General features: G+C 49.0%; 1 protein-coding gene across 2 annotated transcripts in view; it reads right to left on the reverse strand.

Annotated features, from left to right (window-relative positions):
• Nucleotides 1–22,894, reverse strand: part of arap2 (ArfGAP with RhoGAP domain, ankyrin repeat and PH domain 2) — a 72,021-nt gene that overhangs the window by 18,564 nt on the left and 30,563 nt on the right. For both annotated transcript variants that reach the window (XR_015100228.1, XM_086105366.1), the window contains exons 14-26: nt 19,083–19,257; nt 14,742–14,867; nt 8,938–9,082; nt 6,847–6,949; nt 6,390–6,591; nt 5,326–5,389; nt 4,014–4,177; nt 3,677–3,889; nt 2,812–2,917; nt 2,436–2,583; nt 1,901–1,978; nt 1,410–1,484; nt 870–987 (exon numbers count right to left, since the gene is read on the reverse strand). Coding sequence is in view for 1 of the 2 variants with exons in the window: in XM_086105366.1 (XP_085961492.1) it covers nt 870–987; nt 1,410–1,484; nt 1,901–1,978; nt 2,436–2,583; nt 2,812–2,917; nt 3,677–3,889; nt 4,014–4,177; nt 5,326–5,389; nt 6,390–6,591; nt 6,847–6,949; nt 8,938–9,082; nt 14,742–14,867; nt 19,083–19,257 (1,717 nt within the window). In the remaining variant the exon portion in view is untranslated. The remainder of the gene's footprint in view (nt 1–869; nt 988–1,409; nt 1,485–1,900; nt 1,979–2,435; nt 2,584–2,811; nt 2,918–3,676; nt 3,890–4,013; nt 4,178–5,325; nt 5,390–6,389; nt 6,592–6,846; nt 6,950–8,937; nt 9,083–14,741; nt 14,868–19,082; nt 19,258–22,894) is intronic.

Consider the following 22,894-nt stretch of genomic DNA (forward strand, 5'->3'; position numbering starts at 1 on the left):
ATCCTCCCGAGTTCCTTCCTAACCCGAGGAGGTAAAAAGAGCCACCAGGGCGGAGCACGTTCACAGCGGCGGCTTTATCGTCTTTGGGATCTCGGCAGACAAGCAGACAAATATGAGCTGCGCGTTATCTGGGGCCGTTCTCCCCAAAAAACAACATTTTTATGGCTTCGGGAGGAGGGGGGCGGGGGGTGTGGGGGGCAGAATTCCAGGAAGGTGCAAACCAAAAGAAAGCAGGGATTTGCTGAAACGGAAGGTCGGCCCTTAACTCCTTCGGCGACACGACGTGAAATGATGTTTTTGGGGCCCGTTTTCTCATTTGAAAATGTAATAAAGGGTTCTGCGCAGCTCCGAAGAAAGTCTCGAGGCTTTGCGAATGATTTCCGAACGATAAATCACCACGAGGCGGCGGGAGAGTCTTTGATCAGATCTTGGTCCTCACGTACACGCACAGTATGGCCATCCGACGCGGCGTACGAAAGCAGCGCGGCGGTGAGAACGCGGCTCAAAACCAGCAGATAAATCGACAAGGAAATCGGGAAAAGACGACCGAGTGTCATGGTCACACTTACACGAAAGGATTTTTTTTAACTTAGTTTGTTGAACATTCTCGAACTCTCTCCCGAGCAACTTGACGACCGAGCTCAATGCAACTCCAGTGGCATAAGAACGCGAGCGCAAGTGGGTCAACTCCCCTCGCGCGCTCCACCGTTCGAGGAGGAGAAAGGAAAAGGACGGCCCATGACGAGGGAATTCATGAATGCTGCGCGCGTGCTATCATCATCTTGCATTTTGGGTGCAGGAACCAGCTCAAAGTCGCCGTCACATCGTTGGGTGACATCGCCGCGAGCTTCCCTTCCGGGATACCTTACCTAGCTCGCCGTTCTCGATGACTTCGAATGTGGTCCACGCGCCGTCTGCGTCAAAGGCCACGTTGCGCACGCTCAGCGCCGTCTCGGCGAGCTCCGCCGAGCGCATGCTGGGCCAAACCTGCCGACGACCAAGAAAGAAGACATTGAAATCCGATGGATTGAGACCGTTGCGACATCGCAGCCGTCGACGAAGCGCGCCGTGAGGCGACACGGTGCATACTGCACGATACGCGGACCAGAGGAAGTGAAGGAGAGCCTCGTCTCACGAGATTAGAAGCAAGCACAGTTCACGTGACGCAATTTCAAATGAGTGAACGTCCCAAATGGCCAAAGTCTGTCAGTAGCCAGGACAGCTGCATGCCAGAGGCTGAGCTGCACTGTGTTTGTTTGCAGATTTTTCAAAATGGGACACAATTGACATCGCAAAGCACTTTGAGTTGCAATTTGTACGATGAGGTATTCTACGAGTTAAGTTCTCGAGTTGAGTTGAAGTGAAGTGAAGTGAACTGAAAAGACATTTTGGCGGAGGCGTTGACGCACCTTGATGAGGCAGCAATTCTCCGGGCTTCGCTTTTCCAGGTACACCTCAAAGATCAAGTCCCCAGCCGGCGAGAACTGTGGCAGCAGATGAAAAAAAAAAATCATCATTATCATCGTAATCAAATGCGCTGGAATATGACAAAAATCTATCAACAGCCCAATGAAGGAAAAAAAAACACGCAACTAAGTGAGATTGGATGGGATGTCATTTTTGGCCTCCAAATCTTTTCGGCCCGCAGCAACGAGGTCGCTGCCAAAACAGGTTAACGGGAACAAAAGGCCGATTGGGCGGCCCCCGCCTGCGCCTCCTCGGCGGCTCGCCCCTCCCTCCCGCTCCTGACCCGCCGCCTCCAAACCCGTCGCCTCATTTCCAGGAAAGCGGCTCGCACCAAAGGCTGATTTGCGAGATCCTGATGCGCGCACGCAAATCAATACGCGCGCGCCAACAAAACAGAAGCGCGGCCCATTTCCATTTGCCGGGATTGACTTACTGCGGTGTCCTTTTTGTCATTCCAGCGGGTGATGAAACTATTCTCCCTCGCCATCTGTCGCACCTGCTCTTCATTGACCTGTTAGAGGCGCACGAGTCGCCAATCAATTCAGAGTCGCTTCGGGAGAAAAACAGCGAGGAAATGGAAGAAAACACTTTTCCGGAAAGAAAAAAAAATAAAATTCCATGATGCAACTTTGTGGCAGATGGAAAACAACAAAGCCGCTTGCGATGATGAACGACAAAGTCTTGTTGAACGCGTTCTTTCAAATTGAATTCCGTGCATAGCTTTTGAACTCCAAAGGTCAATCCAGCCGGCCTTGAGCAAAAAAGTACACTCGAGTCATTACAAAGTGCACGCCCGAAGCTTCAATTAGCCCGGCGTGCCTTTGGGCAAGCGCTATTCATCTGCGGTTTGGACGCAGAGTGGCGAACACCCGTTGCACGTCCGTCTCCAGAAACGTCACAAAAGACGCCTTTGAAAAGCCGGCCGAGCCGAGCCGAGGGGTCATGGCGACCAGTCATTCGGGACTCACGCCGAAGAGAGCGACGTAGTTGTCGATGAGGTCGCGGACCACGCGGATCTCCTGCGGCGTCTGTCCCTGCGTCTGGAACAAGCAGGAGGAGAAGACCGAGGCCAGTTTTTCACTTGGCATGCGGTTGAGGTGGCGACACTGCTGAATCCTGCGGGGACAAGGAGGAACAGCGCACGGACGCCACCAGGGGCTCCATTCCAAGTCCGCTTCACATCCAAAGAGACAACAAGGCAACGCGGCGCCTCGGGAAATCCGCGCGGAAAATCAGGCTAGCTAGCGCGACGCTTTCCCGATCGCTAAATTGGGAAACGTCGCAGCAAGATGACAGAGAGAGAAAGAGAAAGAATCGCTGTGACAGAATAGCAAGAAGAAATACCTGTACAGGTGTTGGAGCAACGCATCCAGCGTCGCCTTGTTCGTTTCCGGCAAACTTTCAATGAAGGTGAAGTACTTTTTCACTCTCAGGCTCATATCCTCCTCATCTACAAAAACAAAGACGCCGGATGCCAGAGGTGGGAGGAAGTCGCATATGTACAAGCCAGAAGGAAGTCGTCTCAACTTTCAACCTTTGAGTTTCCAACAAGTCGCAAGTATAATGCAGTCCTCGCTAGATTTTGCCCAGGCAAGTCAGATGACGGTGCAGAAAAAACGAAATAACGGGCGCAATTATTCGGGTGGAAATTGAAACTGAAATTACGATGAAGGACAAAATGACATTCCTGGAGAAATTCCGAGCAAACGCTGCCAAATGCTAAATGGAAAAGATAAAGAACGCCGTTGATCATGAAAGTGATGTCAAATGATTGATGGCGGCGCAGGCACCCGCGGCGGCTCCTCTTGTTTCGTCTGTGCTGTACAGCGCATTTGACAATAAAGTTGGACTTGATACTTGATACTTGATGATGTGCGACGATACCGAACGATATGGAATCGCGTGAAAGAATACCGAAGGGTGTTGACTGTTATTTTTGTTCTTTTGACTTCAAAATGGCGCCGCGTGAGTGGCTGCCTTTCCAGCAGCTCCTATATTTTGTTCGTCTACTTCTTCCTTTCATAACTTTGCTGCTGTGAATCGGGAATTTCTCCATTGCGAGACTAATAAAGGTTTTGTCTTATCTTATCTTATCTTATCTAAACACGCGGAATGGATATCGACTGAGGCAAAATTGGAGGCGAAAGCAGCCGCGCGACGTGACGAGTAACTCCGCGGGGCCTCGAAAGCGGCGTTCGCGTCCGCGTACCCAAAGCCGACACCCAGTAGGGATAGAGCTCCTTGGTCAGGAGCGCGTCCTCCGCCTGCAAGAAGAAGCTCTTCAGAGTGTCGGTCACATCCTCCAGGCGGCGCTCCTTCTCCCTCAGCTTGACATGACGAGCGTCCAGCGTGAACTCCTCCAAGAGTAGGGCCACGCCGGTGGGATCGCCGGGCTGCTCGTAGACCCCCTCTTGGCATAAACCTGCGGCAGACGGAAAGGCGCGCGCGACTCAAAGGCTACGGCCGATCGGACGTACGGTCCTGAGAAATGCGCGCGCGGTCGGCGAAGCTTCTCCGCCCCTGCGACGGCGCCTTCTGCGACTCACCGTACTGCGTGACGAAGGCGATGCAACTCTCCACCGCGATGGGGACGCCGTTTTTGGTGAGCTGCTGCTCGCCCAGCGCTCTGCTGTCGGTGCCGGCGGCCTGCGTGATGGCCGAGAGCCACAGGGAAAAGTCCGTCGTGCTGAAACCGTGGATGTAAATGGTTCTGTACAAAAATACAAATGGAAAGTTTCGATTGGTGCTTGCCAACTAAATCCAAAACAAAGTCCTGAAAACAAAACAAATCCAAAGTATCAAACCAAACTCAGGCTGTAGCTAAACTAACAGTCACCAAAACATGATCGAGAACGTGAGCGACAAACATAAACTACAACAAGCAATGACCCGACACCGAGTAGTCGTGCCAGAGTCCTTTTAACCCTATGATGCCATTCGTATCATATTTGATACATGCAGTTTCATGATGTAACTCATTCTTTATAGTACATTAAATCATCTGGATTAAATTTGATACTGCAGGTTTAAAATATGACTTTCCCCAAATTTTCTGTTTTTGATCTACATCATGATTACAAATGTGATACAACAAATATCTAAAACAAAATAATATGGCAAAAATATTTTTGTGGATTTTGTATGAACATCTGAGTTCTCAAAAATCAGATTTTTCTGGCTATTCCTTGATGGGTCGGGCATTAAAGGGTTAAAGCAATAATGACAGGAGGTGCTACGACAGTTCTACACGGCAGTCATCGAATCAATCCTGTGTTCTTCCATCACGGTTTGGTTTGGGGCCGCCACAAAAAAAGGACAAAATCCGACTTCAACGGACAGTTAGAATGGCGGAAAAAATCGTTGGCACCGCCCTACCCACTCTTGAGGACTTGCACACTGCAAGAATCAAGACAAGGGCACGGAAAATCCTCCTGGATCCCCCGCACCCTGCCCACCACCTTTTCCAGCTACTCCCCTCAGGCAGACGCTACAGATCCATGCGCACCAAATCCAGCAGACACTTAAACAGCTTCTTCCCTCTAGCCATTAACTCCTTAAACAGTCACTGACGTAGTCACTCTTCTTGTACTACAAATACTGCTACTGGTTACTCTAAAATGGTTCAATGGTTTGTTGTTTACGATGATACTAATGCAGCGTGTTATACCGGAGACAAATTCCTTGTGTGTTCTACATACTTGGTCAATAAAGATGATTCTGATTCTGATAACGACCAACAGGTGTGCAGATGCAGGGAGAGCCCTACAGTGCCACCTGTTGGTCACATGACACGCATCGTGTCTAAAAGCCTTTGGGCGTCATGTCTGGTGTGGCTCCTCGGTGGCGCCACCGACGTACCTTCCGGTCTCCACCATCAGCAGCACCGGGATCTTCTCGTCGCCCTCGCTGTGGCTGGTGACGGCTGCAGACGAGAATAAAGGCAGAGGGCCGAAGCGCACGAGTCAAGTTGACTCTTTCAGCAAACTCCGCGTTGCGGTCACGTGCCTCCAGCCCCCAGCCCCCCTCCGTGATTTGGAGCATGTGTATGATGCGAACACCTAAACAGAACCGTCTGACCCAAGATCCTGAAGATGGGTGACTTGCAGTGTTTGGAGATAAGACAATGTCTTGGAGAAAGAAAAAAAAAACTGTCAAAGTCATCAGAGAGTTAGCACCGTTAATCACAGAGTCTCTTCAAGCCTAAGCGGATTAGGCCATTTTGTGCTTGCGGGGGGGTTAGACAGATCTAATTTGCAGCCTATTAAAAGCTCCACTTAAGCTGTCTGGCAGGGGACTGTTTGCTTGTGGCAATTTTCAGGGGAAGGCACAACAGCTTCGTGGCGTCGCCGCGACAGGAGCTGGCGGTTCTCACGAACGTCGTTTGCAAATAGACGTCGGCGATTTCGAGAGAAACTACGCGTGAATGCTGAAACGCCGGCTCCAAAACGAGGAAAGCACACAGGGTGACGTTCGAATGAGATGGAATGAGGGTGGCGATGAATGGGCCACTTACGGATCGTGCGTGGACATTTTTGGCAGGTGGAAAATCGTGATCGATTTTAATGCGGTGAAGGGTTTGACTTTCAAATGGGTCAGTGATGAGAAAATATTTTCCTTGACATGTCTGAGTGGGAATTTTAGTGACGGTCAACTTCCTGTTGACCCAAAAAAAATAGAGATTGTTTGCAAGGTGAATTGAATGAGCGCAACGGTTTGACTTTCAAACGGGAACGATGCGAACGTGTAGCGCGTTGGGAATGAATGGGGAAATGGGGGTTGAAAATCCCGAATTTGGGACAATGAAAAAAAAAACCCAATAGCTTGCAAGGCTTGAACATGTAGCTTGAAATCGGAATGAGGGGAATCGGACAAACGATGCCAAACGATTTGGAAGACTTTTGAAAATGGCAGCAGAGCCTTACTGAGCTCCTGCAGCTGTTTGAGACGAAGCACTTCCTCGTCTCCCTCGTCGTCGTCGCCGGGGCCGAAGTGCAGGACGGAGCCGGCCAGCGCGAACCAACCCGTCCGCCAGTGGTAAAGGTCGTGACCTTCCTTGTAGAGCAGTCGGCCGATGAGCTCGCTGTTCTCCCGCAGCAGACTTTGCGCTTTGGGCGGCACCAAGCACTGGCGGCAAAAAGAGCACAAAAAAAAAAAAACTGCACCTCATGACATGTTGCTACCGTGCTGACTCTGTCACAGATGGAGAAGCATATGGACATTTTGGACATACCTCCTAGGATCCAACTAGGACTAAAGTAGAGAGGTGGCACATTTGTGTAGGAGGTGAATACGCCAGAGTGCCATGAAGAAAGAGATGAAAATAAGCTCGCGCTCGCCTATGGAAGGAAAAAGGAAAAAAAAAAAAAAGGGGGTTCTGACCTTCGTCAGCGCCTGGATCCAATCGCGCCGTGTTTCCTGCGTCTCGGCGCCGATGACGAGGATCCGCGCCGGCCGCAGGTACACCTCCACGGTGAACACGGCCCTGCCGGAGAAAGCGCAGCTCGATCGAGAACATCCATCCGATGCTAATGTGCGGCCATTTGCAATTGAAATGCCTTACGGCGGTGAGCTAAGGTTCCCCCCGCGGGTTAGCCCCGCCCAGTTTACTGCCGGGTCAACGACGAGTCCTGTTTCCGTAACCATGGCCAAGCTAGCGGCAACCAGACGAGCATCTTCTTCTTAGCGGAAAAGAGTGAAGACACGAAAAGTACTTTCACTTGTGTGAGTTGCTCGCTGCTGGCTAAGCAACGAATGAAAATTCGGTGAACACCATTGACCGCGAAATACTCGTGCGTGGCCACGAATTAGACATCGCGCTCGTTTTGCCCACCGCGTTTGCCGCTTCTCGCATTTGTCTTCGCTCCGGCGGTGCCGTGAAAATCACAGTCGACAGAGTCCGAGGAAATAACCCGTCACTTTGTAAACTTTCCAGAGTTCTGAAGGTCACAATCGACTGCTTTAAAAAAAGCGGCTGCTCTGGAGCAAAAGAGTGGGGGGCAACGCACGGGTTTTAACGGCGGGACCCGATTGGCCGCCGACGGGACCATGGCATCTGCATATGTTCAGATTCACAAACTGCAAAAGACAGACACAGAAAAGAAAAAAAAACGTACAATTTTCCGATGTGGCCTATTCTAGAGATTCATCGCTTTGCTGTTATGGTGCCGAGTGGAATATAAAAGTGTCGCTTGGTGCCCATGAACTGTGGTGAAATGAATTGAGGAGCTTCATGCGTCGTGCTTTGCTGCCATCTTGTGGCAACTGTCGGCAGTCGTCAACCCACTGACTGCAAATTGCCACCGTTTGCGGCCAAGTTCACTTAACTGCTGTTGTTTCGAATTGACATGAAAACACATTTTTCAAATTTATGAAATGGCGTAGTTCATTTCAAGGCTGTGTGTGTAGGTTTTGACAAAAGTAAAAAGCTTCTCTTCGGACTTTTACTTTGACATGTTCCATCGATGACATCTACTTTTTATGATGGTGTCCTTCTTTTTTTTCGCCGTGCATTTGCAGATCTATCGAGGAAGCGGACAATACACTCACAGGTATAAATTCTTTATCCTCTGCAAAACATGACGGTGATGATGACCGCATCTTACCGAGTCACTTGGTAGTAAATCTCTTTCCTCCGGCGGCCAAGTCATGCACACCGAAAAGAGCAATTACTGTAAGATGATCGATTAAAAGACGGTGGAGTCCTGTTTTGACCTCACTCCATAAGTGCAAAAATGAGAGTACTTGAGCCACCGCTGAGGAGGTTCTTCTTTGCCTGTCTGCTCCACTTCCGGGAGAAAGACTCCAAAAGTTTGCTCCCCGAGCAACTTTTTAACTGAGCGCCAGTTGAGAGGGAAGGGGGGGAGGGATACACGGTTCGCCAAAGTAAACAGGAAATACGGCACTCGTAAAGGCCTGATAGGTCGGCATTAAAGTGAATCACGCGGCAGCGAGAGATATGCTAATGCGACAAGCGTCGCGTGGAGGAACAATGACACACAAGTCTGTGTTTACTTGGGTGGGGGGTGGGGGGGTAATTTGCGATTTACATAGGCAGTCAATTCTGCTGCAGTCCAATAAATGAGAAGAAATGCTTCCAAGTGCTGAAGCCGTGCAATGAGTCCTTTCCATTGGTGTGAATGTACAACATGTCTGAGAAGAAGGTTGGGCAAATTGTCCCCTGCGGGCCATGTGCGGAACGCTACGTTCCTTCGTCCGGCCGACCAAGCGATGGCATTTCTAGAACGTGTCATTTAGTCTCTGTTTTCTTGAAAAGGATTCATGAAGATGCTTTTTTGGGTTTACGTTTATCGGCAGTTCGAATTCATGTCTTCATTTTGGTTTTTTTGACATCGTTTGGACATCACCCAACAACGGTTGAATTTATTAGAAATACTCAAGATGTACTCGATATGTAAAAATCAATGTCACGAATGATTTGACAGGTGTTTTCTTCGATGGGCGCGCTCGTACCCTGCGACGGTGAAGGTCTCAGCGTTGCTGACGGCCAGGCTGACCACGTCGGCCACGGCCAGCCTGCCGATCGCCGTCGGGCTGCGGGCGCTCTCGTAGTAGGTCAGGAAGCCGCCCTCCAGCGTGCACCAGCGACGCACCGTCTCTGCAAAAAAAAAAAAATAATCGGAGCTGCGTTCAGGCCGCACGGTTTCACGTTCGTTGACGCGCTCAAGCCGATGCCGATTTGCCGCACGGTAAATTCGTCAACAGGAATATGACGTTCATGTCGGGGTTGCAATACGCCTTCGTAAGTTTTGGTGTGCTGCGATTTACTTTTAAAATAAAATAAAACTGTCTTTTCACAGCCCCCCCCCCCCCACCCCCACCAAAAGAAAGCCAGTTGAATGGATGCCACTTGCCTCCACCGCTGCGCCATATCAAAAGCGCAATGTCTTTTACGGCCGCACGACTGGGCAAATTACACATCCAATGAGAATCAAGTTCATGCAAACGCAGCTAATTTTGGATTTTCAAAGTCACCGTGCCATCTGTTTCTTTCTTTCTTTTGTTGTGCCGCAAACAAACGCGCTCACGCCGAGAAAAACAAACCCGGCACGCCGCCCGCCCCAAACTTTCCACTGTCGTCGGCTCATGAATATGCTAATGGTGCCTGCTGCCGACTGCGCCCGGCGCTTGCGACGGAGCGGATGGCGTCCCAATGAAAGTGGCGTTTTCAAGGAAAAGAGGATGCGACAAGCACGAGGACGCCATTGGCCCCTTGCACCGCGCCTCGGCGTGGCTCCGTTTCCGCCGTTGCCTGTCGAAATGGGACACGCACTTGAAAAGTGCAACACGGCTACTCGCTGCGAGGCTTTCAAAAGAAGAAGAAGAAGAGAAAAAGGTTTTCGTTGACAATAAAACAAACAAACAAACAGCAGCCGCAAGGAAGTCGTCATCTCGGGGCGCCAAACATTCCAAGAGGTTGCGGCGAGCAGCTTCGAAATATGCAACTTGATTCTCGGAATATTCAAACTTTGATCGGGGAAATGGATCTGACGTTACTAATCGTTCAACTTCAATCGCAATTTTCTTTTTTAGGGGGGTCTGCCTCGCGCGGCAGACCGTCAACAAGCTGTGCTGGGAACGGCTCCCTCGTCCCCCTCCTGGCCCCTTCAAAGCCTTTGCGGGAGGCGCCAAAGTTTGAAAGTGACGATGAAGGCAAAAGTATTGTGAACGACCGATTGTGACATTGAATGAGCCTCGTATGTATCTTCTTTCTCCCCCAAAAAGGCATTCTTGAAATGTATCTGGCTTTTTTATCCAACAGTGTGCACCTTTTTTCAAAATGTTACAACTTTCACCTCAAAAAGATATTTTACCCCGAAAAAATATTCAATTTATTTCTTGATAGTGGGAGTTTCATTTGAAAATCTTTTTGGGACCAAAAAAAAAAAACCCTCACAAAAACTAAATATGTATCTTAAGGATCAACAATTTTCCATCTTAAAAAAAAGGAACAATGTGTCTCTTGAAAATATTCTTCATTCTTTAAAATATTACAACTCTATCACAAAAGTACGCTTTTTTTTCTCTTTATGTTGAAACGTTAATCTGAATTCTTTAATTTTAAAAAAATCCCCAAATTTCCAAGGATTTTAATTTAAACATTATTTCAAATATGCAATACGACCTCATCTTGAAAATGATTTGACCTTTGACCCCAAAATGACTTTTCTCCAAAACATGATTGAACTTACAACTGTGCATCTTGTTGATATTTGACTGAATTGTCAAAAAATATACAACTTTGTATCGGAATATTTCAACAAAAATGTTGAACATGAATCCTGTATTACGATGTTTGCCTTGAAAACAGACAACTTTCTTTTCTGTCTTATTATGACTGAACTGTCTCCCAAAATCTATTACTTTATTTTTAAGAAACTTCTTTTGTTCACTTTTTTCCACAAACTTTGACATTGGGGAAAGATGATATAATTCTTGAAAAGGGGGAGTATATGCCATCTTTTTCTCAAAAATATGACTTTGAACGCTAAAACTGTGACATGCTCCTCACTACGAACCTTTCAGAGGAGGCGGGTGGGGGGGGGGGGAGCAGCGTCTGCTCTTTAAGAAGGAAACGTTAATAGCAGCCACTCAAGAGTCGTCGTCAGCCGCGCTCCACCGAGAGCGAGCGTGCGATCTTTCAAGACGACGCGCTTGGCTGCAAAACGTGTTCCCAAATTGTTGCGACTTTTACCGAAAATGTCAGGTCCATTTTTGGGGGTCTGTAAGTGCTGGTCGCGTGCTGGTTTGAACTCAGCTCCCTCTGTCGCTGCTTTAACAACCACATTTGTAATCATCTTATGAGGGCCACTTGACTTCCCAACGGCTTGACCTCATTTTATTTAGGACTCGAAATTATGTACAATTCTGTGTGTTGATAGGTGGGAGGAAGGGTGCTAATTGCATGCCCAAAAATTGCCAGGTACACACATGACGACAATCAGGCCAAATATTCAACCAGATGAACCTGAGGTGCATTCAGAGGGATTCTTCCTTCCCAATCAGCTCAGGAAGTGGTCAATGCTGACAGTAGTCGTAAATCACACACACACAAACACACACACACACACACACACACGCACACACACACACACACACACACACACACACACACACACACACACAGCAATAATCGGGCCAAATTTGAGCCTTTTTCCAATCAAAGTCAACAAATGCCAGAGAATCAGATGCTCTAAAAAGATGAGAGAGAACGATGATCCAGTGGTGTGGGTGTGTTAAGGCTGATTTTTGCCCACTCTAATCTTCTGGGAAAATGGCCAAATTTGAGCATTCCTCCTCTCTTCTGATCAAAGTGCACAAAGACACAATTATAGGATGCTTCTAAAAGACCGTCCCGACCAATTTGCCTGAGGTGTAGTGTGGGGTGTCTTAAAACTGATTTTTCCCCCCCCCTCATGTTAAATGGGGTACGCAGCGATAATCGTCTGATTATCCTGTGGTGTGGTGTGCGGAAATAGTGATTTTTCTCTCCCTGGTGAGCGCAGAAAAAAAAAAAAAAATCAGTGACGACAGTTGTAAAAGTTAGGTGGAGTACACACACGACGTCAACCGGGCCAAATTTGAGGATTTGTTCATCTCAAGAGATCAAAGTCAGCAAAGGCCAGATTATTAAATGCCTCTAAAAGATGACACTGACCGATTATCCTGTGGTGTGGGGAAAGTGAATGGGGAAACTGTCGCGGCTGACAATCATCAATTGGAAAACTGTTGCGCTTCACAATCGTCAATGTTCTTCCTGTTCACTACTTACGATTGCAAAGGGAGGAGTTCCCAGTGGTGTCGGGTGATTTTGCAACATGATTTCCAAGACATTCAACACAATAAAATGGCAAGGAGAAGAGTTTACAATCTCACGGTGAGCCGAGCTTCTTCGACTCCTGCTCTTTCTTCTTCAGCTAATGCGAATTACCCTGTGGCGCCACATTGCCTCCAACAGGTCAGTCTTGGTACTACAACAGATGCTGCTCCAGTACATTTGTTGCCGTTTGCATGTTGGTGACTTGGTGGGGGGTCCCCCCCCCCCCTGATCATGTGTGGCGTCACTCATCTTTCAAAAATGAAAACAGCGAAAGAATTGCTCTGTGTCAACTATCCCAGTGTAGATTGGCACCAAAAATGGGTTTTACTCCGGCTGTCTATCTCGGGATGCCAACGGCACAACAACGGTAACAATAGCACCTGATTTGCAATCAAGCAGCTGTTCTCACTTCCACACAGCAAAGACCCCCACGCCGATCGGCTCTCCGCGGGGGGCCTCCCTCCACCCCCCCTCCCTCTCCCCCCCCCCCCCCCGTCCGACTAACCCTCCAGAGATGAAATCTGCATTTTGCTCTTCGCTTGTGGGAGAAGCAAGGTGGCTCCTGTTGGAATTTGAACAACAAGGAGCACCTAATTCGGGCTGATCTCTCACTTTCTGGCGTTCAATGAATTCTTAAGTGTGCAAAATGAGCCGTCTGATGAGACTCCTCAACGCAGTCAATGCGGCCATTCCACCCCACCGATGTTCATCAACATTTAAGATGATGAAAAAAAAAAAAAAAGAAAAACGAAAAAGATGAAATAAAACAAACCAAAAAACGGCAAGCCCGCGTGCATGTGCGGTCACGGGTCGATTTCTTCCAAATCCGTTCCTTTTCACATGACAATGCCCAGTAGAGAGACATCACGGTTTGAATGTGGAGTGAGGAGAGGTGACCCATATACCCTCCAGTGCCCAACATGCACCCCCACAATGCATCTCGATTCCATACGCAGCGAAGGTTAGACTGTAGGAACAAGATGTCATCTTCCACATTTCTCCACCCAGGCGGTCGCCCTGCATCCCCTGAAGGCAGCATCCAAGACGGCTCCCTGTCCCAATTAGCCGGCAGCCCCAGGAACGCTCCAGCTGTTTGCAACGTCGGGACCACTGCGGAGTGGGAGCTGCAGCGGCCGACAGAACTTGGAGACAAGCGGAGTCGCATTTTGAAACCATCTTGGAAGGGAAAAGTCACAGATTCTGAAGCAATCCTATTTTTACGGAAACGGAAACAATCGTCAACAATCGTCAACAATCGGACGGGTTTTAGTTTTGTTTGTTTGTTGGGGGGGGGGTTCAACACATTCCAACCTCCGACAAAGATGATCGAGGACTTCAGGAAGCAACCTTCCCCAGAGCTGCCCCTCACACTATCCAACTGCCCCGTGTCAACCGTCGAAACTTTCAAGTTCCAGGGAATAACAGTCTCTCAGGCCATCAAGTGGGAGGCCGACATCAACTCGATCCAGAAGGAGGCCCAGCAGAGGATGTACTTCCCGAGGCTGCTCAGGAAGCACGGCCTGCCACGGGGGCCGCTGAGACAATTTGACACAGCAGTTATGGAATCAGTCCTGTTTTCCTCCATCGCTGTCTGGTTCGGGGCCGCCACAAAAAAGGACACAATCCGACTGCAATGGGCAGTTAGGACTGCGGAGAAAATCATTGGCACCGCCCTGCCCGCTCTTATGGACTTGCACACCGCAAGAACCGGGACAAGGGGACAGAAAATCCGACTGGACCCTCGACATCCTGCCCACCACCTCTTCCAAATATAGTGATCCCTCGCTTATCGCGGTTAATGGGGACCAGAACCCCCCCCCCCCGCGAAAGAGGGAAATCCGCGAGGTAGATACCCCCTTCCTGTACAGGTATATGTACATGTGTATGACTATATATAATATTTATAAGGCCAAATTTAATGGTATACATGCATGTAGAAGTAAATGATTGCAGTAATTAACATTACTTAATGCTATATACTAATATATATGAATGTCATAAAATGCCATACTGCGTTCACAAGTTGAGATTTTTAAGTGCGCGCCACATCATACATAAAGAGATCCTGCTGTCCCCCCCTTCTGCTACGAGCTCTGATTGCGATGACATTATGATGCCGATTTGAATCGTTCAGCCCAAACGGAATGTCTGAAGCGTGCCTCTCCGTATTACTTTTGAGTTGCCGCCAACGGCTGTCTCTGAGCATTGCCAGCTTCCGTTGGATTCCCGGAGGACATTCATCGATTGTTGTGACCCCAGCGTTTGGTGTAGGGATTAAACCTTTGCGGGGTTGACAGCTGACGGGCGGATACCGATTGATCGATGAGCGCTTAACTGGAGCGGACCCCTGACTAACGCGCGCACTTCATCGGGGCCCGGCCCGGGGATTGATGGGACTTTTCGGGCCGCCCCAGCGACGCGGCACGCGACCACTCACCGTCTCCTCTGCGCCGATCCGCCGGCGTCCTGCCGTGGCCCGCCGAGATGTACAGGAAGCCATCCATGAAGGGGGACGCCCCGGACGAGGACGTGTTGTCTGACTGCCGGTCAAGTCTTGGGAAATCTGTTCGGTGAGAGATTCATTATTGAGCCGCAAGGACATTTACATAGACACACACACACACACACACACACACACACACACACAGAGGACTGAACGGTTGTGCAAGAGATCGAGCATTACAGAAAATGGAAGGATGAGGGTTTGTCATTATGTTCCCTGCAACGGACTGGCCTCTCGGCTTCCGATGATAGGCTTGCGCTCGAAAATGAAGTATGGCAAAACGTGCCGGATGAAGTCACAATCGGAAAAAAACAGGGGGGGGGGGGACATTTGCATTTAGATCATTTGTCAAAAACAATTTAGCCCTATTTCCCAAATCCATGGAGATTGTATTCGATGTAATCTGGTTATGGTCGTGTCATAAATCCAAGCAGTCCTTTCCAAACATTCATGTTCGGGGGAATGTAAATAAGCCGGTGTATGTGCTGTAATAAGCTTCCCTGCGTGAGTCTTGCAAACAGCCCCCGCGGGGCGCTAAAGCTGGCCTCGCTTACGACGGGACTCTGATGTGTGTGGGGGGGTGTCTGGCCCCCGCTGATTGGCTGCGTCCCCAGTGAAGGGAAGGTGACATGATGGAGTGCTCAATTAGCCATCTGGTCGCCCGTGGCAACCGCCGCAAAGCGCACGGCCAGCGAGCGGCGGACCGCGGGGCCATGAAGACGCCGCACAAGAATCGGTGCACGCATAATAAATGCCGCTATAATTGGCTACATATGTAAGGGAGGCTGAGTTCTAATCATAACATGCGAGGCAACATTCAGGAAAAAGGACTCCCCGACAGGAGTGATGCCAATAAAACCATCCAGCGGCACTTAAAAAAAGAAAAAAAAGAAATAGGGCTGCGCACTTGATGGCTTGAAACTTAGTATTGGTGTAAATGGGGGTTTGAGGGTCCAACTTGATGCATATTTAATGTCTCCGGAGAACCTCACAACCGTGGCAGTAGCGTAGTCGTTGGCTGTAAAAATAAATAAACAAATAAATGTTCATATCCCAAAACAGGGGGGGGCCCCCCCCGAGTCCGGTCCCGGAGAGCCCCGATGCAGGCTGCTTTCCATGTCTCCTTCCGCCAACACAACCGATTCAAGTCATCAGCTGATCAGCAAGCTTTTCAGAAGCCTGATCACACTCACTCCTGCGCCGCGTTGGAGGAAGGAGTCATCCAAAACAGGCTGGACGGGGGCGCTTGCGGACCGGACTTAAAAGTCGGTCAATTTTCCGTATGTCCTCGTTTCACTGCCATGAAAGGAAGCCGCTCACTCATCATGTCATCCCTCACCCAGTGACAACTCCAAACTTTTTTTTGCACGCTCCCAGATAGATTCTTTTTGTCTTACTATCCGAGCGCCATGTAGTCTGTCAACAGTTATCATCGTGTTTGCGGACTTGGGTCTTAAATTGGACCGCGATTTGAAATGAGTGCCGTTGTCAAACGCAGCTTCTTTCATTTAAGGCAAAACTGTCCTTTTTTACAAGCACTCGGAGATGCAGTCAGTCATGCCTTTGTCAAAAATGTCTGCTGGATTTGTGTAATGCACTCGTCTTTGGAGTCAGTCAATCCTCCATCAAGCGTATCCAGTTGGTCCAGAATGCTGCCGCTCACCTCTTGACGAGTACTCGTATAGAGAGGGAGCACGTGACTCCGACTTCAACATCCCTTCACTGGCTCCCTTTTTCGAGTTCTTTAGAAGATCCTGTTTTCAAATCTTTCAATGGCCCCGGTGGTTGTTTGAAAGTGCTCCAGAAACACGGTTCGCGTTGAGTTGATATTAACAACGGCGCGGCAACGTGGTCCCACTTCCAAAACGTATCCGCCGCATCGGCGGTATAAAACATTGTCGTTCTGCACCTTGCCTGAGCTCACCTTCTTTTTGTCTATAGGGCCGGTGGAAAAAAAAAGGGGGGGGCGGGGGGGAGCAGTTCTTTCCGTGTAACGTTTGGGAGTGAACAACAGAAGCAGCCGAAAATACACATGGAAGCAGCCCAGAGGGAGCCTTTGACAAGAAGGGATGGCGCCATCATTGAAGCCGCCCCGGAGGCTTTCAAAACACGACAGCAGGCGGCCCCGTTTTGCCTTGAAGCAGGATGTGGGTATGCAAATGAACACAGCACAATATCCCAGGGTGCTCTGGGGCGAGCAGGTGTAGGTGTGAGAACGAGGCCCGTGGGGGTGGGGGGTTGGGTTGGACTACAAATGAGCGGCAGCGCCGGGACAGCAAGGTGCAGAGACTCCACATGGAGCCGCCTGACAAGCTTCGTTTGACTTTAGTTGCATTCTGTACGACTACTCTCGTATATAACTACAAAATGACATTTCTGGAGAAACTGCATTGTAATGATGAAATACTGAGTACAAAGAAAAAAACCCCATCATGGACGTGCGTCATGCTGTTGAATGATACTTTAAGACCCGGAATGATCTTGGTGAAGAACGTCGAATGATTTTGAACGCTATGGAATGCTGTGGAATGCCATTCACGTTGACTTGATATTGAAAACGGGCGGAATGACGGAGAACAATTTGGGACAAATGTGCAATGATATTAAAGGACATGTAATGCTAGTGAAAGATACAGAACTCTGTGGATTGGTTGAGACTTGTATGACATGATGTGAAATGACAGAGAAAAAATGTGCAATGGCAAATGATACGGAATGATATTGAAAGATATCGAAGGATATGGAATGATTTTGGATGATATTAGGTGTGAACTGGAGTGTGAATGGTGCTTGTTTGTCTGTGCGTGCCCTGCGTTTGGCTCGACACCGGGTCAGGGTGCGCCCGGCTTATCGCCCAAAGTCGGCCGAGATGGGCTCCAGCACGCCCGTGACTCTCTTAAAATGGATGCGTGGATGGATGAAATGATCTCAGTGAAAAATGTTTGCTCAAAAATGTGAAATTTTGGTGGGGGGGGGGGGGGGGGTGTTGGAATGGGGAGAATCTCAAGAAAGTGGGTCAGAAAGACTTCTTGATTGTACCTTTTCAGGGGACAACACTGAAGCAAAGACACGTCGCTTTGCCTGATAGGAAGTCAGTGTAAAGCTTGTGTCATCGCAGGGTCAATTCAAGAACTCAACGCACAGCCATTCATTTGTCAATCGCCGAACGACTGCAAAAGTGAGTCCACCCCAAAGTGAAACTGTCCAAACCGGGGCCTCTTCCTGCCCCGGTGACTTGCAGGTGACCAAACATTTCCAGCAAGTGTGTATTCCCATCATCACATCGTCGTAACCGTTTCATCGTCTTTTGGCGCCCATTAAGGGTCAAAAACCACTTGAACCAAATCCAGTCACGAAAATGGTGTCTTTTGGTTAAAACAGGAGGGAGATTGTAGGTTGACAGAATTTTGATACAAAGCTATCTTCCTTACAGGGGCACTCATTCACCACCACAACGCTTATCTCAAAAGTAACAAGACAAAAGTTCGTTTGAAGAGCAGGAGGAGTTGCTAAATTTGTGTCCTCCAAGATTATCGATACATTCAACTCCCAGTGTATTTCTGTATTTCAAACAATCACCGCTGTATACAAAGTGCTGTACGTGGAGCAAAAATCATTCATGCGACAACATAAACTAAATTCATAACCGAGACAGTAGAAAGCACAAAAACAGTCCAACTGAAAATCAAGTCTCATGTTGACTCAAAAGCCAAAGACGAAAAATGAGTTTGAAGACGAATTTGAAAGATGGGCATTCCAAAGAGAACGGAAAAGGCTCCATCTCCTTTGAGCTTAGTTTTTGGTACCTCTAGTAGCATCTGGTCCGCAGACCAGAGGCACCGGGCAGGAGCTCCGAGAGGTCAGGTGACCAAGATTAGAAAGCAAATCAGAGGATCTTCAAAACAACTCCAATCAAGGACCCGGTGAAGGGATGCCAGAGTAGGAGTTCTCTGCTCCCTCTTTATACGAGTACCCGTCAAGAGGCGAGCAGCAGCATTCTGGACCAACTGGAGATGCTTCATGGAGGACTCCAAAGTCAAGGGCATTAAGAGTGTTCCAAATGTGCATGGTGGCTAATTGGACAAGTGCCCGTTGGGACGGATCAACCGCGATGCAGCGGCGACGCATTGAGACGAACTTTGGATGACAGGCGTACGACAGTCGAACATTTTGGGGGGGAAAACATGCACAAATTGAATTCTTGCACCGAATGACTTCACAGAAACAACATATGGCCAAAAATGTGGAACGTTGACAAGCAACAAGCGTATTTACCCATGAGCCTGTTTTGATGCAGGAACTCCATCTGCAGCCTTTGGCCGGCGCGCTGGGCCAGGAGGTACGGCGTGGAGCAGGTCGGGTCCCCGGTGGCGCACATGACGTCCGCCCCGCTGAACAGCAGCTCCATAGTGCGCAGCACATCGGGCAGCACCACGGCGCCACACAACGCCTGGACGCACATGAAAACAGACACGCCGGTGGACTTCTTCCATCCATCCACCCCCTGCATCGAGCGACGCCCGTTTTATCCCGCTTCAATAATTCGGTAGAGGAGAAAAAAAACACAAAAACATTTATGTGTCTTTGTACGTGTTAGTCATATATTTTTTGTGTCAATGTACACTGCACCCTAATCATCCTAATCATCCAATCAGCGTAGTCAACAGGCTGCAAAAGTGCATCGCTTGTTTCTGTGTTGGAAAAAAAATCCCAGGTTGGCTTTTAATCAATCATCTTTTCAAGAGGAGCAAAAGTAAACAAGAGATCATGTGGTTGCACAAGTGTGCACCCCCTTGAACGCTGTGTTCAGAGTCAACCATTCAAACTCAGCACATGCCTCCCACCATTTCAAGTGCTTTTGCTCAACCCCAAATCAAGTTCAGCTGCTCTTGTAGGCTTTTCCTGACATTTTGGGGGGAGGGGGGGCGGGGGTTCTGGCGGAAGCCTGAAGATTTTGCGCTAACACTGACTGCTATCTGGAAACAAGATTAAGATTGCTCTTCTGGCCGAAAAGCTCAACCTTGATTTTACTGGACACTCACAAAATCTCTCTAAAACGTGGGGGAACGTGTTCTTGAAACAATTGATCTGAGGGGTGTGTAGACTTTTTCTCTCCATTGCATCTCATTTGAGGAGCCGGATTTAAAGCGCGCCTTTGCGCCAGGCTGACCGAGGACAAAGCTCCTATAAAATGCCAGCGCATAAAAGTTTAGGATGAAGTTCTGCTGGCTGATCTCACAAGAGAAGGTAAAATAAGATCACAATTGAATACTTCCTGCGCGAGTCATTAAATGGCTAATCTTTTGGGGGGAAATAAGGAGCAGGGAATATCATTACGGCGAGCAGGACAAATAGAACGAAGCGACTTCAAAGAGTGAGGGTGTGACCGCAGGTGGAGTAATGGCAAGAGTGAAGCTACAAATGGACTTTTTGGATTTGGTGAGGTGTCCGTACGCTGTGGCCGTGTTTCAGTTCATTCTCACTTTCGATGAAGGTCGTAACCAAGTGAGGAAAGAGTGCAAATACTTTGGGGAACGGTGTTCTCTGCCATTCTCCACCCGCAGGCATCGAACTGCGCTGCGCTTGAGGGGCTCAGACGAAAGAAAAAAAAAATAGATTATTTTGTCTCACGTAATTGTTTTTCCAGGTAGACAAACTTTTGTCAACACAAAGCGCTCGAGAAAAGGGTTCATCCGTCGCGGCGATCGGGATAAAGGCGGGATAAAAGCCAGCCAAGAATGCGCTGTGACCAAGGAAAACATCCACCCCCCCCCCCCCCCCCGTCCCTGCCGCCTCATCTGTCTCTTCCCATCAATCCGTTCCATTGATGTGACATTGTAGACGGTGACCCGCGACAAAGTGGATCCACCGGCGGACGCGCGGAATCTCAACGAGCGACCTTTTCCCTTTCGTCCGAGTTGCCCCCCCCCCCCCCGAGTCGAAGCGCCATCGATCGCTGAGGCTGCGTACAAAGCGCTTATTGATAAAACACCTGCAACAATGACATAGAACTCGCAAAAGGCCACCTAAAGTTAGGACTGAATGATTTTGAAAAATGATATCAGCGGATGAACCGCGAATGAATAGGAAGGACCGTTTACTCGGGCGGCTCGGCGGACGACTTTGTGGAGCACGTCCCACCCACGGTGCGCAGGTTTCCTGGCCCCGGCCTTCCTGCGTTGACTCTGCATGTTCTGCCCGTGCCTGTGCGGGTTTTCTCCGGGTACTCCGGTTCTCACCCCCACCGTCCAAAAACATGCACGGTCGATTAATTGGCCGTCAATGAGACGCGGACTTTGACCCCGTGCCTATCCCCGTGAATGGGATTCCGCTGTCTAACTTCCGCAACATCAACGCTTGTTTTCCGCGAGCCTCTCAATAGCCTTTTGCGATGTATGCTAGCATTAAGCAGGGGATCTTCGTAAGGCCAAGTTCAGCTTGATTTGTGCTGCCACCATTTAGTAGTGGAGGGTCTGTCTAGAGCGGCACCGAACAAATTGTTGGTATCCCCAAAAGTCAAAGCATCGCCGTGCGTGTAAGTGACGCCTTTTTGCACGGGAGTGGTCACAAAACACCTCAAGGCTCAGATAGCGCGACCTTGCGTGTCGGAGCAATTACTGCAGTCACTGCTGGGACTTGTGTCAAAATATCAGGAACGGTCCTTTGACACTCTCCAGATCGCGCAGCCCGGCGAGACTCGGCGGAGGTCACCGTCATATGAGCTTGTAATGGGGACCGTGGGAATCGCGGGGGAAGCGGCCAAAACCACAAGTCTGACACTGAAATGTCACAACAAAAGACTTTGCACGGGACTGAATTTTATCAGCGGTAAGAATTAATCGGTAAGTTTTTACAGTATGGAGACAAGTCCAGATTGAAATTGGGCGCCTTCAGTGTAGTACCACATTGTGCCACAGCAAACTGGGCAGCACCGAGGTCCACTGGAAGGCGCGCAATGCAATAGAAGACGTCGTCGTTCTCCATGTGTGTTCCAGCTGCAATTCTTTCCGATTTTCAGAACGTCAATGCTAATTTTCAATAGCCGATCGATGGTGTTTCGCATTCAATGCTAAGCTAGTAGATGCCCTGTCGTGCGCCCCGAGCGGCGCGAGAAAGAATGACTGGATTCACTGCTCAAACAGCACATCGGGATACGGTAGCATCGACTTTTTAAAAATGCAGTTGTTACAAACAGTTCGGTTGTATTTAACTTTATTTTTACGCCGCTGAATTTCAATTATGACGGAAGGCCTTGGGGTGATACTTGATGTAAAAGGTTTGCGAATCTCCGCCGCAGATGAAGGAGGCGGGCGGATGCAATCAGACCTAAATCGACTCCATTTATTTTTATTCTAAAGTGACACTCGAAAGAATCACCCGCCGTCCAAGCCGACCCCGCCGATGCGCCCGAGTCTTTGGTGGAGTCTTTGTACTCGACAAGCTTCCCTCCCCAAGGAGGAGGCTTCTGTGGAGCGCTAAATAGATATGATGCACGACGAAGAAGAGTTGTCCCGGCAAATTAGCTTGGCTGGCAACGCTTACGCTGAGATTTCGATTTTACATACATTGCTTGTGACTGATCGACATTCACTGTGATCCTTTGGGGCGATTTTCAAGCGCTGGAGACGGTTTGATCCCGTCCAAATCTGTCAAGGGCAGTTACCTGACGGTCAAAGCCTTCTTTCGCAAACGATTTACAATAAACATTGACATTTGCCAGTGGATGAGTCACTGATTCCCCAAATCGATACAGAACATGGCGAAAACCGCTCGTATCAAACGCACCCGTTGGGGAATCTTTGCGGTTGAATTTGTTTTGCGGTTGAGGTTTTTTTTTTTCTTTTTTGTGGTCATTTTGTAATGAAAGTGTGCGGGCACATTGAGACCGCTTGGGAAGATTTAGGATTGGAACTTGATTAGCAGATGTGTCACTCGAGACATGGGCTGCGACAAAATTCAAGGACGCTTCGTTTGAAAGTGGAGCGACTCGATAGGGTTCAGTGGGAGTACGACGCAATCCAAAATGCTCTGACTCACGACAAGAGGGTGTGATGCAAGATGTTTCAACAATATGAACAATAATGCCA

This window comes from Hippocampus guttulatus, chromosome 2 (genome assembly GCF_054856545.1).
Source record: "Hippocampus guttulatus isolate MCC_2025c chromosome 2, RoL_Hgut_1.0, whole genome shotgun sequence".
NCBI classification, from domain to species: domain Eukaryota; kingdom Metazoa; phylum Chordata; class Actinopteri; order Syngnathiformes; family Syngnathidae; genus Hippocampus; species Hippocampus guttulatus.